This window comes from Salmo salar, chromosome ssa01 (genome assembly GCF_905237065.1).
Source record: "Salmo salar chromosome ssa01, Ssal_v3.1, whole genome shotgun sequence".
NCBI classification, from domain to species: domain Eukaryota; kingdom Metazoa; phylum Chordata; class Actinopteri; order Salmoniformes; family Salmonidae; genus Salmo; species Salmo salar.
The window spans coordinates 156,449,025-156,463,324 of NC_059442.1; the positions used below are offsets into that span (position 1 = coordinate 156,449,025).

Here is a 14,300-nt window from a genome sequence, read left to right on the forward strand (position 1 = left end):
GCACACACAGAGAAATCCTTGAAAGACAGTTTTTGTTGTTTTCTCTTGAGTCTTCTCATTTGCATGATGTGCTGCTGTGCTGCTTGTCACGTGTCTCACACTCAATGACTCCTTTCAGGAGAAATGTCTTTACTCATGAAAGGCAGATGTGAAAGCAGCAGAGGGGAAGTGGATAAGGATATGCTTTCAACCTGTCCAGTTCTTTAAGATCAGTGGGAATGAAGGAAAGGAGACAAGGAGATAGTAGAGGAAATGACTAGAATATTGAGATGCTGCCAGGGCCAGGTGATGTCTAACACCTGTTTTATCTGCCTTTTTTTCCCAGGGGAGCGTTTTCAGTGGTGCGCCGCTGTGTGAAACTTTGCACCGGCCAGGAATATGCTGCCAAAATCATCAATACCAAAAAGCTCTCAGCCAGAGGTGAGACACATACACCCACCCACACACAAACAATATGTGCCAACTGTCAAATAGCTGCATGGTGGGTAAGCTGTGTGGTATCTGGTGAAATTATACTATATAAAGTTAGCTTTCCCATCCCTATGCAGTGTGTGTGTGTAGTGTAAGATATATATAAAGTCGGAAGTTTACATACACTTAGGTTGGAGTCATTAAAACAGTTTTTCAACCACTCCACAAATTTCTTGTTAACAAGCTATAATTTTGACAAGTGGGTTAGGACATCTACTTTGTGCATGACACAAGTCATTTTTCCAACAATTGTTTACAGACAGATTATTTAACTTATAATTCACTGTATCACAATTCCAGTGGGTCAGAAGTTTACATACACTAAGTGTCATGTCCTGACCAGTAAAAGGGGTTGTTTGTTATTGTAGTTTGGTCAGGGCGTGGCAGGGGGTGTTTGTTTAGTGTGTTTCCGTGTGGCTCAGTTGGTAGAGCATGGTGTTTGCAACGCCAGGGTTGTGGGTTCGATTCCCACGGGGGACCAGTACGAAAAAAAAAGAGGAAAAAAAATGTATGAAATGTATGCTTTCACTACTGTAAGTCGCTCTGGATAAGAGCGTCTGCTGAAATGTAAATGTTTCGGGGTTTTTGGTTTATGTTCTATGTTTTCTATTGCTATGTGGTTTTTCTAGTTTTTCTATGTCTATGTTAGTTTTGTCAATGACCTCCAATCAGAGGCAGCTGTTTGTTGTTATCTCTGATTGGAGGCCATATTTAGTTGTGTGTGTTTTCACTTGTGTTTGTGGGTGGTTGTTTCCTGTTTAGTCTGTGCACCTTACGGGACTGTTTTCATCGTTTGTTTTGTGTAAGTGTTTTGTTTTTTCCTATTTGGAGTCGTGGACATGGGAGGAGATATTAGATGGTAAAGGACCATGGCACCAGGCTGGGGAGTACAAGCACCCAAAGGAGGAGCTGGAGGCAGCAAAGGCAGAACGACGGAGGTATGAGGCGTTATATCCTCCATTTCAGGAGGAGAGGAGGCAGCCCCCCAAACATTTTTTGGGGAGGGGCACACGGGTAGTTTGGCTAGGCCAGGGGTGAGCCCTGAGCCAACTCTCCGTGCTTACCGTGGGGAGCCAGTCCAGGAATCAAGCGAGGAGCTTGACGTGAGATTCCGGAGAGAGGTACTGGAGGAAAGGGCATGAAGGGGCACCTGTGTTTATTATGGGGAGCGACAGATCAAGCAAGCACCATGTTATGCGGAGATACGCACGGTATCGCCAGTGCGCAGCTATAGCCCGGTGCGCTTGGTGAAAGCTCCTCACAGGTGTCATGTTAGAGCCAGCATCGAGCCAGGACCGGTGATGCAAGTTGCAAGCATCAGACTGCCGGTGAGGGTTCATGGCCCAGTGTATCCTGTTCCTGCTCCTCGCACTAGCCTTGAGGTGCGTGTTACTAGGCTGGCGCCTCCAAAACCAGCCCCACGCATCAGGCCTATAGTGCGCCTGCCCAGTCCAGTACGTCCTGTTCCTGCTCCTCGCACTAGCCCTGAGGTGCATGTCAAGAGTCTGGCGCCTCCAAAGCCAGTCCCACGCATCAGGCCTTTAGTGAGCCTGCCCAGTCCAGTACGTCCTGTTCCTGCTCCTCGCACTAGCCCTGAGGTGCGTGTCCATAGTTTGGCGCCTCCAAAGTCAGCCCCACGCATCAGGCCTACAGTGCGCAGTCCCCGTCCAGAGCTTCCGGCGACAGTGCCCCGTCCAGAACTTCCGACGACAGTGCCCCGTCCAGAGCTTCCGGCGACAGTTCCCCGTCCAGAGCTTCCGGCGACAGTTCCCCGTCCAGAGCTTCCGGCGACAGTGCCCCGTCCAGAGCTTCCGGCGACAGTGCCCCGTCCAGAGCTTCCGGCGACAGTGCCCCGTCCAGAACTTCCGGCGACAGTGCCCGTCCAGTGCTTCCGGCGACGTCCTACAGTCCGGAACCGACAGAGACGGCCCACAGTCCGGAACCGGCAGAGATGGCCCACAGTCTGGATCCGACAGAGACGGCCCACAGTCCGGAGCCTGCGGAGACGGCTCACAGTCCGGAGCCTGCGGAGAGGGCCCACAGTCCGGAGCCTGCGGAGACGGCCCACAGTCCGGGGCCTGCTGAGACTGCTGAGTCGGCCCACAGTCCGGGGCCTGCAGAGTCGGCCCACAGTCCGGGGCCTGCAGAGTCGGCCCACAGTCCGGGGCCTGCAGAGTCGGCCCACAGTCCGGGGCCTGCAGAGTCGGCCCACAGTCCGGGGCCTGCAGAGTCGGCCCACAGTCCGGGGCCTGCAGAGTCGGCCCACAGTCCGGGGCCTGCAGAGTCGGCCCACAGTCCGGGGCCTGCAGAGTCGGCCCACAGTCCGGGGCCTGCAGAGTCGGCCCACAGTCCGGGAGCCTGCAGAGTCGGCCCACAGTCCGAGCCTGCAGAGTCGGCCCACAGTCCGGAGCCTGCAGAGTCGGCCCACAGTCCGGAGCCTGCAGAGTCGGCCCACAGTCCGGAGCCTGCAGAGTCGGCCCACAGTCCGGAGCCTGCAGAGTCGGCCCACAGTCCGGAGCCTGCAGAGTCGGCCCACAGTCCGGAGCCTGCAGAGTCGGCCCACAGTCCGGAGCCTGCAGAGTCGGCCCACAGTCCGGAGCCTGCAGAGTCGGCCCACAGTCCGGAGCCTGCAGAGTCGGCCCACAGTCCGGAGCCTGCAGAGTCGGCCCACAGTCCGGAGCCTGCAGGGTCGGCCCACAGTCCGGAGCCTGCAGGGTCGGCCCACAGTCCGGAGCCTCAGTCCTCCGCCCTGAGTCTCCAGAGACGCTCCTCAGCCCTGAGTCTCCAGAGACGCTCCTCAGCCCTGAGTCTCCAGAGACGCTCCTCAGCCCTGAGTCTCCAGAGACGCTCCTCAGCCCTGAGTCTCCAGAGACGCTCCTCAGGCCTGAGTCTCCAGAGACGCTCCTCAGCCCTGAGTCTCCAGAAACGTTCCTCAGCCCTGAGTCTCCAGAGACGTTCCTCAGCCCTGAGTCTCCAGAGACGTTCCTCAGCCCTGAGTCTCCAGAGACGTTCCTCAGCCCTGAGTCTCCAGAGACGTTCCTCAGCCCTGAGTCTCCAGAGACGTTCCTCAGCCCTGAGTCTCCAGAGACGTTCCTCAGCCCTGAGTCTCCAGAGACGTTCCTCAGCCCTGAGTCTCCAGAGACGCACCTCAGCCCGAGGTCTCCAGAGACGCACCTCAGCCCGAGGTCTCCAGAGACGCACCTCAGCCCGAGGTCTCCAGAGACGCACCTCAGCCCGAGGTCTCCAGAGACGCACCTCAGCCCGAGGTCTCCAGAGACGTACCTCAGCCCGAGGTCTCCAGAGACGCACCTCAGCCCGAGGTCTCCAGAGACGCACATCAGCCCGAGGTCTCCAGAGACGCACCTCAGCCCGAGGTCTCCAGAGACGCACCTCAGCCCGAGGTCTCCAGAGACGCACCTCAGCCCGAGGTCTCCAGAGACGCACCTCAGCCCGAGATCTCCAGAGACGCTCCTCAGCCCTGAGTCTCCAGAGACGCTCCTCAGCCCTGAGTCTCCAGAGACGCTCCTCAGCCCTGAGTCTCCAGAGACGCTCCTCAGGCCTGAGTCTAGAGCGCTCCTCAGCCCTGAGTCTCCAGAGACGCTCCTCAGGCCTGAGTCTCCAGAGACGTTCCTCAGCCCTGAGTCTCCAGAGACGTTCCTCAGCCCTGAGTCTCCAGAGACGTTCCTCAGCCCTGAGTCTCCAGAGACGTTCCTCAGCCCTGGTTCCAGAGAGGCTACCTCAGCCCTGAGTCTCAGAGACGTTCCTCAGCCCTGAGTCTCCAGAGACGTTCCTCAGCCCTGAGTCTCCAGAGACGTTCCTCAGCCCTGAGTCTCCAGAGACGTTCCTCAGCCCTGAGTCTCCAGAGACGTTCCTCAGCCCTGAGTCTCCAGAGAAGGTCCTCAGCCCTGAGTCTCCAGAGACGCACCTCAGCCCGAGGTCTCCAGAGACGCACCTCAGCCCGAGGTCTCCAGAGACGCACCTCAGCCCGAGGTCTCCAGAGACGCACCTCAGCCCGAGGTCTCCAGAGACGCACCTCAGCCCGAGGTCTCCAGAGACGCACCTCAGCCCGAGGTCTCCAGCGACGCACATCAGCCCGAGGTCTCCAGCGACGCACCTCAGCTCAGAGCCTTCAGCAGTGGTCTACAGCCCTGAGCCTTCAGCGGGGGTGGGCAGATTAGAATGGGGACTAAGGCCGGAGCATGAGCCACCTCCGTAGTTGGAGGATTAGGGAGGGGGGGGGGGGTGTAGCACGGGAGCCGTCGGTGATGGTGGCCACCCTCCCTTCCCTTCCTTTAAGTTTGGGGTTATTTTTGTGGGTTTGTTTGTGTTTCGGTGCATCCGGGGTCTGCACCTTTGGGGGGGGGGGGTACTGTCATGTCCTGACCAGTAAAAGGGGTTGTTTGTTATTGTAGTTTGGTCAGGGCGTGGCAGGGGGTGTTTGTTTAGTGTGTTTCGGGGTTTTTGATTTATGTTCTATGTTTTCTATTTCTATGTGGTTTTTCTAGTTTTTCTATGTCTAGGTTAGTTTTGTCAATGACCTCCAATCAGAGGCAGCTGTTTGTTGTTATCTCTGATTGGAGGCCATATTTAGTTGTGTGTGTTTTCACTTGTGTTTGTGGGTGGTTGTTTCCTGTTTAGTCTGTTTCCTGTTTAGTCTGTGCACCTTACGGGACAGTTTTTGTCGTTTGTTTTGTGTAAGTGTTTTGTTTTTTCCTTCAATAAAAGAAGATGATAAATATACCCGCTGCATTTTGGTCTACCTACAACGAAGCTTGTTACACTAAGTTGACTGTGCTTTTAAACAGCTTGGAAAATTCCAGAAAATGATGTCATGGCTTTAGAAGCTTCTGATAGGCTAATTGACATAATTTGAGTCATGGAACAATCCCAGTGATAAAATGACCCAATAAAGAGGGCTATCTCTGGCAATGTTTGATATTGGCCTTCAGTGCCGATCAGTGTCTGATGTAATCAATTCCTGATGTAATCAATACCTGTGGATGTATTTCAAGGTCTACCTTCAAACTCAGTGCCTCTTTGCTTGACGTCATCGGAAAATCAAAAGAAATCAGTCAAGACCTCAGAAAAAAGATTGGAGACCTTTACAAGTCTGGTTCATCCTTGGGAGCAATTTCCAAACGCCTGAAGGTACCACGTTCCTCTGTACAAACAATAATACGCAAGTATAAAAACCATGGGACCACACAGCCGTCATACCACTCAGGAAGGAGACGTGTTCTGTCTCATAGAGATGAATGCACTTTGTGTGAAAAGTGCAAATCAATCCCAGAACAACAGCAAAGGACCTTGTGAAGACGCTGGAGGAAACAGGTGTCATGACGTTGGCCTGTGGGTAAGGTTTATGACCCCCCCCCATAAATACTTTTCTCCCTTCCCTCTCTCTCTGACTCTACTGAAGGACTCTTGAATAGCCTTTGTTAAACATAGAGAGTCTGGGAAAATCAAACAAGTGGGGGGAAAGGAACCATATTTCGGTAATAAACTGTATCTGGGAAAGTCTACACATTCTAGTTATCAGATTCACATGGAATTGTTGTGCAAATTAAATGTTTGAATATTAAACTATTTGTGATAAGATTAAATGTAATTTTAGCTTCCAAATGAGAGAATTGGGTTTTCATAAGGTTAGAGCCCTGCTCAATCAGTGGCCGCCCCAGTGAAGAGACATGGGTTATAAACTATGAAACACACCCTTCTCTCCCTCCACTATATAAGCCCTTGACGAAAATGTAACCTCCTGTTCCGAGGACGATAGGACGATGGTCCATACGTTAAAAAGGACTAACATGTCAACTACAGAACTAAGCCAACCTCAGCGTGAGCTTTGGTTGTGAATGGTATGAACTTCAAACTCTTATTCACTAAAGAAGTGAGACATCCTAGCCGTTGAGTTAGCAACAGCCGCTGTAAACGTGGGCTAGGAAAGGACGGACGACGTATCCAGTCTAACACACAACGACGATACTACGACGTACCCAATTTACCACCAGAGACATTCTTCCGAGGACAGGAAGATCTCTGTTGGCCAACACGGCCAGCATCTACGACCAACCTACCAAAGCGCAGCTCAGAGTAAATATTTATTGCATTTTCCTTTTCCAAATGGGTGGTAATTTAGAATGCATAAGATACTGTATTTACGATAGAACAGCTTCTCCCTTTGTTCCTCAGTCTTCCCGCTCTTTCATTCAAGCCCAACCCCCTCTCTTTGTGTAACAAGCCATCATACAGGTTCCGTCCACCAGGGACGTTTTCTGTATGACATAATTTGCATTCTGTGTATATGTAATTCTGTGTGATTAGTTAGGTATTTAGGAAATAAATAATTAAACCCAATTTTGTATTGCTGATTCAACTTGTTAGCCAGGGTTCGTGACGATAACCAAGAATTTACAACTTTCAGATGAGACTGAAATAAGGTGACGATTAATGTTGACTGCTATTGATGTAAAATATTACTAGGTCTTTCAGAGTTTATTCGGAAGATAACAGCTCTATAAAAACTCTTTCGTGGTGCCCCGACTTTCTAGTTAATTACATTTACATGATTAGCTCAATCAGGTAATATGAATTACAGAGAAAGGATTTTATAGAATAGCATGTCATATCACTTAATCCGGCAAAGCCGGACACAGGTACACGACACAGGTACAAAAGGTACAAACGACACAGGTACAAAAGTATCTATATCCACAGTAAAACGAGTCCTAATAAATATATATATATATTTGCAACGCCAGGGTTGTGGGTTCGATTCCCACAGGGGACCAGTATGGGAAAGAAAATGTATGAAATGTATGCATTCACTACTGTGAGTCGCTCTGGATAAGAGCGTCTGCTAAATGACTAAAATGTAAATATCGACATAACCTGAAAGGCCGCTCAGCAAGCAAGGAAGAAGTCACTGCTCCAAAACCGCCATAAAAAAGCCAGACTGCGGTTTGGGGACAAAGATCACACATGGGGACAAAGATTGTACTTTTTGGAGAAATGTCCTCTGGTCTGATGAAACAAAAATAGAACCGTTGGCCATAATGACCATCGTTATGTTTGGAGGAAAAAGGGGGAGGCTTGCAAGCCGAAGAACACCATCCCAACTGTGAAGCATGGGGGGGGCAGCATCATGTTGTGGGGGTGCTTTGCTGCAGGAGGGACTGGTGCACTTCACAAAATAGATGGCACCACGAGGAAGGAAAATTATGTGGATTTATTGAAGCAACATCTCAAGACATCAGTCAGGAAGTTAAAGCTTGGTCGCAAATGGGTCTTCCAAATGGACAATGACCCCAAGCATACATACAAAGTTGTGGCAAAATGGCTTAAGGGCAACAAAGTCAAGGTATTGGAGTGGCCATCACAAAGCCCTGACTTCAATCCTATAAAAAATGTGTGGGCAGAACTGAAAAAGCGCATGCGAGCAAAGAGGCCTACAAACCTGACTCAGTTACACCAGCTCTGTCAGGAGCAATGGGCCAAAATTCACCCAACTTATTGTAGGAAGCTTGTGGAAGGCTACCCGAAACGTTTCACCCAAGTTAAACAATTTAAAAGCAATGCTACCAAATACTAATTGAGTGTATGTAAACTTCTGACCCACTGGAAATGTGATGAAAGAAATTAAATCTGAAATAAATACTTTTCTCTACTATTATTATGACATTTCACGTTCTTTAAAATAAAATGGTGATCCTAACTGACCTAAGACAGGGAATTTTTACTAGGATTAAATGTCAGGAATTGTGAAAAACTGAGTTTAAATGTATTTGGCTAAGGTGTATGTAAACTTCCAACTTCAACTGTATATACAGTACTAGTCAAAAGTCTGGACACACCTACTCATTCAAGTTTTTATTTATTTTAATTTTTACTATTTTCTACATTGTAAAACAATAGTTAAGACAAAACTATGAAATAACACATATGGAATCATGTAGTAACCAAAAAAGTATGAAACAAATCAAAATATATTTTATATTTGAGATTCTTCAAAGTAGCCACCCTTTGCCTTGATGACAGCTTACTCTTCGCATTCTCTCAACCAGCTTCATGAGATATTCAACCTGAAAGGCATTTCAATTAACAGTTGTGAATATATTTCCTTCTTAATGCGTTTGAGACTATCAGTTGTGTTGTGACAAGGTAGGGGTGGTATACAGAAGATAGCCCTATTTGGTAAAAGACCAAGTCCATATTAGGTCAGTCAATTCGGAAAATATCAAGAACTTTGAAAGTTTCTTCAAGTGCAGTCGCAAAAACCATCAAGCACTATGATGAAACTGGCTCTCATGAAGATCGCCACAGGAAAAGAAGACCCAGAGTTACCTCTGCTGTGGAGGATAAGTTAGAGTTACCAGCCTCAGAAATTGCAGCCCAAATAAATGCTTCACAGAGTTCAAGTAACAGACACATCTCAACATCAACTGTTCAGAGGAGACTGCGTGAATCAGGCCTTCATGGTCGAATTGCTGCAAAGAAAACACTACTAAAGGACACCAATAATAAGAAGAGACTTGCTTGGCCAAGAAACACGAGAAATTAACACTAGACCGGTGAAAATCTGTCCTTTGGTCTGATGAGTCCAAATTTGAGATTTTTGGTTCCAACCACCATGTCTTTCTGAGATGCAGAGTAGATGAACAGATGATCTCTGCATGTGGGGTTCCCACCGTGAAGCATGGAGGAGGAGGTGTGATGGTGTGGGGGTGCTTTGCTGGTAACACTGTCTGTGATCTATTTAGAATTCAAGGCACATTTAACCAGCATGGCTACCATAGCATTCTGCAGCAATACACCATCCCATCTGGTTTGTGCAGAGTGGGACTATCATTTGTTTTTCAACAGCACAATGACCCAACAGACCTCCAGGCTGTGTAATGGCTATTTGACCAAGAAGCAGAGTGATGGAGTGCTGCATCAGATGACCTGGCCTCCACAATCACCTGACCTCAACCCAATTGAGATGGTTTGGGATGAGTTGGACTGCAGAGTGAAGGAATAGCAGCCAAAAAGTGCTCAGCATATGTGGGAACTCCTTCAGGACTGTTGGAAAAGCATTACATGTGAAGCTGGTTGAGAGAATGCGAAGAGTGTGCAAATCTGTCATCAAGGCAAAGGGTGGCTACTTTTAAGAATCTCAAATCTCAAATATTTTTGGATTTGTTTGACACTTATTTGGTTACTACATTATTCAATATGTGTTATTTCATAGTTTTGTTTTCTTCACTATTATTTTACAATGTAGAAAATAGTAAAAATAAAGAAAAACACTTGAATGAGTAGGTGTGTCCAAACTTTTGACTGGTACTGTATATACATATACGTATATGTGTGAGTATATATATGTTTTAAAAACATTAAGAACACCTTCCTAATATTGCATTGCTTTGTTTTGGGTCATTGTCATGCTGGAATACCCATCCACGACCCATTTGCAATGCCCTGGCTGAGGGAAGGAGGTTCTCACCCAAGATTTGACAGTACATGGCCCCGTCAAATGATGCGGTGAAGTTGTCCTGTTCCCTTAGCAGAGAAACACCCCCAAAGCATAATGTTTCCACCTCCATGTTTGACGGTGGAGATGGGGTTCTTGGGGTCATAGGCAGCATTCCTCCTCCTCCAAACACGGTGAGTTGAGTTGATGCCAAAGAGCTCCATTTTGGTCTCATCTGACCACAACAGTTTCACCAGTTGTCCTCTGAATCATTCAGATGTTCATTGGCAAACTTCTGACGGGCATGTATATGTATTCTTGAGCAGGGGGACCTTGCGGGCGCTGCAGGATTTCAGTCCTTCACGGCGTAGTGTGTTAGCAATTGTTTTCTTGGTGACAATGGTCCCAGCTGCCTTGAGATCATTGACAAGATCCTCCCGTGCAGTTCTGGGCTGATTCCTCACCGTTCTCATGATCATTGCAACCCCACGAGGTGCGATCTTGCATGGAGCCCCAGGCCGAGGGAGATTGACAGTTCTTTAGTGTTTCTTCCATTTGCGAATAATCGCACCAACTGTTGTCACCGTCTCACCAAACTGCTTGGCGATGGTCTTGTAGCCCATTCCAGCCTTGTGTAGGTCTACAATCTTGTCCCTGACATCCTTGGAGTGCTCTGTGGTCTTGGCCATGGTGGAGAGTTTGGAATCTGATTGATTGATTGCTTCTGTGTACAGGTGTCTTTTATACAGGTATCAAGCTGCGGTTAGGAGCACTCCCTTTAAGACTGTGCTCCTAATCTCAGCTTGTTACCTGTATAAAAGACACCTGGGAGCCAGAAATCTTTCTGATTGAGAGGGGGTCAAATACTTATTTCCCTCATTAAAATGCAAATCAATTTATAACATTTTTGACATGCGTTTTCTGGATATTTTTGTTGTTATTCTGTCTCTCACTGTTCAAATAAACCTACCATTAAAATTATAGACTGATCCTTTCTTTATCAGTGGACAAACGTACAAAATCAGCAGGGGATCAAATACTTTTTTCCCCCACTGTATATATATATATATATATATATATATATGTATGTATGTGTGTGTTGCAGAGAGTATGAGAGAGAGAATGAGAGAGTGAGGTATGGAGAGAGAATGATAGAGAGAGAGAATGAGAGAGTGAGGTATGGAGAGAGAATGATATAGAGAGAGAGACAGAGAATGAGAGAGAGAGAGAGCTAGAGAGAGAGAGGAAGGGATGGAGAGAGAATGATAGATATAGAGATAGAGAATGATAGATATAGATATAGAGAATGAGTAGTCTGCTCATCAGTAGCTCAAGCTAACAAGAGAAAGCAGATGCATTTGGCTGATTGATCCTTTTCCTCACACTGCCTCTAAATGTGTGTGTGTGCGTGATTGTGTGTGTGCGTGTATGCATGTGTCTATATATATGTGTGTGTGTGTGTGCTTCTGGTGTCCTCGATCTGCAATCTCACATTAACATATTTGAGATGCCGCTTGATTCTACAGAGTGAGACAGTAATTTATGCTCCTCTTGATAGAGAGAGAGACGGAGAGAGAGAGAGCAGAGAGAAAGGGGAGAGAGAGAGCGAGAGAGAGGGAGAGAGAGAGGGAGAGAGAGAGGGAGAGAGAGTAGAACCGTTTCTACTGCCAACAGATATGGCACGACAACCTCTGAAGCTTGGCTAGGCCATCCCCTCTCATACTGAGAACACACACACCTCACATGAGGCTAGTAAGGTGCACATGATTGTCAGCTGTTTCTAGCCAATAGGAGATATCTTTAAAAAATATATATATATATTTCACCTTTATTTAACCAGGTGGGCTAGTTGAGAACAAGTTTTCATTTGCAACTGCAACCTGGCCAAGATAAAGCATAGCAATTCGACACATACAATAACACAGAGTTACACATGGAATAAACAAAACATACGGTCAATAATACAGTAGAACAAAAGAAAACAAAAAGTCTATATACAGTGAGTGCAAATGAGGTAAATTAAGGCAATAAATAGGCCATGGTGGCGAAGTAATTACAATATACCAATTAAACACTGGAATGGTAGATGTGCAGAAGATGAATGTGCAAGTAGAGATACTGGGGTGCAAAGGAGCAAGATAAATAAATAAATACACTATGGGGATGAGATAGGTAGATAGATGGGCTGTTTACAGATGGGCTATGTACAGGTGCAGTGATCTGTGAGCTGCTCTGACAGCTGGTGCTTAAAGCTAGTGAGGGAGATATGAGTCTCCAGCTTCAGAGATTTTTGCAGTTTGTTCCAGTCATTGGCAGCAGAGAACTGGAAGGAAAGACCACCAAAGGAGTAATTGGCTTTGGGGGTGACCAGAGAGATATACCTGCTGGAGCGCGTGCTACGAGTGGGTGCTGCTATGGTGACCAGTGAGCTGAGATAAGGCGGGGCTTTACCTAGCAGAGACTTGTAGATAACCTGTAGCCAGTGGGTTTGGCGATGAGTAGGAAACGTGGGCCAACCAACGAGAGCGTACAGGTCGCAGTGGTGGGTAGTATATGGGGCTTTGGTGACAAAACGGATGGCACTGTGATAGACTGCATCCAGGTTGTTGAGTGTTTGAGGCTATTTTATAGATGACATTACCGAAGTCGAGGATCGGTAAGATGGTCAGTTTTACGAGTGTATGTTTGGCAGCATGAGTGAAGGATGCTTTGTTGCGATATAGGAAGCCGATTCTAGATTAGATTTTGGATTGGAGATGCTTAATGTGAGTGTGGAAGGAGAGTTTACAGTCTAACCAGACACCCAGGTATTTGTAGTTGTCCACGTATTCTAAGTCAGAGCTGTCCAGAGTAGTGATGCTGGACGGGCGAGCAGGTGCAGGCAGTGATGGATTGAATAGCATGCATTTAGTTTTTCTTGCGTTTAAGAGCAGTTGGTTGGCATTGAAGCTCGTCTGGAAGTTAGTTAACACAGTGTCCAAAGAGGGGCCAGAAGTATACAGAATGGTGTCGTCTGCGTAGAGGTGGATCAGAGAATCACCAGCAGCAAGAGCAACATCATTGATGTATACAGAGAAGAGAGTCGGCCCGAGAATTGAACCCTGTGGCGCACCCATAGAGACTGCCAGAGGTCCGGACAACAGGCCCTCCGATTTGACACACTGAACTCTATCAGAGAAGTAGTTGGTAAACCAGGCGAGGCAATCATTTGAGAAACCAAGGCTGTCGAGTCTGCCAGTAAGGATGTGGGGATTGACAGAGTTGAAAGCCTTGGCCAGGTTGATGAATAGGGCTGCACTGTAATGTCTCTTATCGATCGCGGTTATGACGTCGTTTAGGACCTTGAGCGTGGCTGAGGTGCACCCATGACCAGCTCTGAAACCAGATTGCATAGCAGAGAAGGTACGGTGGGATTCGAAATGGTTGGTAATCTGTTTGTTAACTTGGCTGTCGAAGACATTAGAAAGACAGGGTAGGATAGATATAGGTCTGTAGCAGTTTGGGTCTAGAGTGTCACCCCTTTGAAGAGGGGGATAACCGCGGCAGCTTTCCAATCTTTGGGAATCTCAGACGATACGAAAGAGAGGTTGAACAGGCTAGTAATAGGGGTTGCAACAATTTCGGCAGATAGTTTTAGAAAGAGAGTGTCCAGATTGTCTAGCCCGGCTGATTTCTATGGGTCCAGATTTTGCAGCTCTTTCAGAACATCAGCTATCTGGATTTGGGTGAAGGAGAAATGGTGGGGGCATTGGCGGGTTGCTGTGGAGGGTACCGGGCAGTTGACCGGGGTAGGGGTAGCCAGGTGGAAAGCATGGCCAGCCGTAGAAAAATGCTTATTGAAATTCTCAATTATAGTGGATTTATCGGTGGTAACAGTGTTTCCTAGCCTCAGAGCAGTGGGCAGCTGGGAGGAGGTGCTCTTATTCTCCATGGACTTTACAGTGTCCCAGAACTTTTTTGAGTTAGTACTACAGGATGCAAATTTCTGTTTGAAAAAGCTAGCCTTAGCTTTTCTAACTGCCTGTGTATATTTGTTCCTAACTTCCCTGAAAAGTTGCATATCACGGGGACTATTCGATGCTAATGCAGTACACCACAGGATGTTTTTGTGCTGGTCAAGGGCAGACAGGTCTGGAGTGAACCAAGGACTATATCTATTCCTAGTTCAACATTTTTTGAGTGGGGCATGCTTATTTAAGATGTTGAGGAAGGCACTTTTAAAGAATAGCCAGGCACCATCTACTGACGGGATGAGGTCAATGTCATTCCAGGATACCCCGGCCAGGTCGATTAGAAAGGCCTGCTCGCAGAAGTGTTTTAGGGAGCGTTTGACAGTGATGAGGGGTGGTCGTTTGATCGCAGACCCATTACGGATGCA

At 47.6% G+C, this 14,300-nt stretch overlaps 1 protein-coding gene across 8 annotated transcripts in view; it reads left to right on the top strand.

Annotated features, from left to right (window-relative positions):
• Window positions 1-14,300, top strand: part of LOC106569240 (calcium/calmodulin-dependent protein kinase type II subunit beta) — a 79,731-nt gene that overhangs the window by 2,695 nt on the left and 62,736 nt on the right. For all 8 annotated transcript variants that reach the window (XM_045692830.1, XM_045692839.1, XM_045692843.1 and 5 more), the window contains exon 2: window positions 326-420. In XM_045692830.1, coding sequence (XP_045548786.1) covers window positions 326-420 — 95 coding nt within the window. The remainder of the gene's footprint in view (window positions 1-325; window positions 421-14,300) is intronic.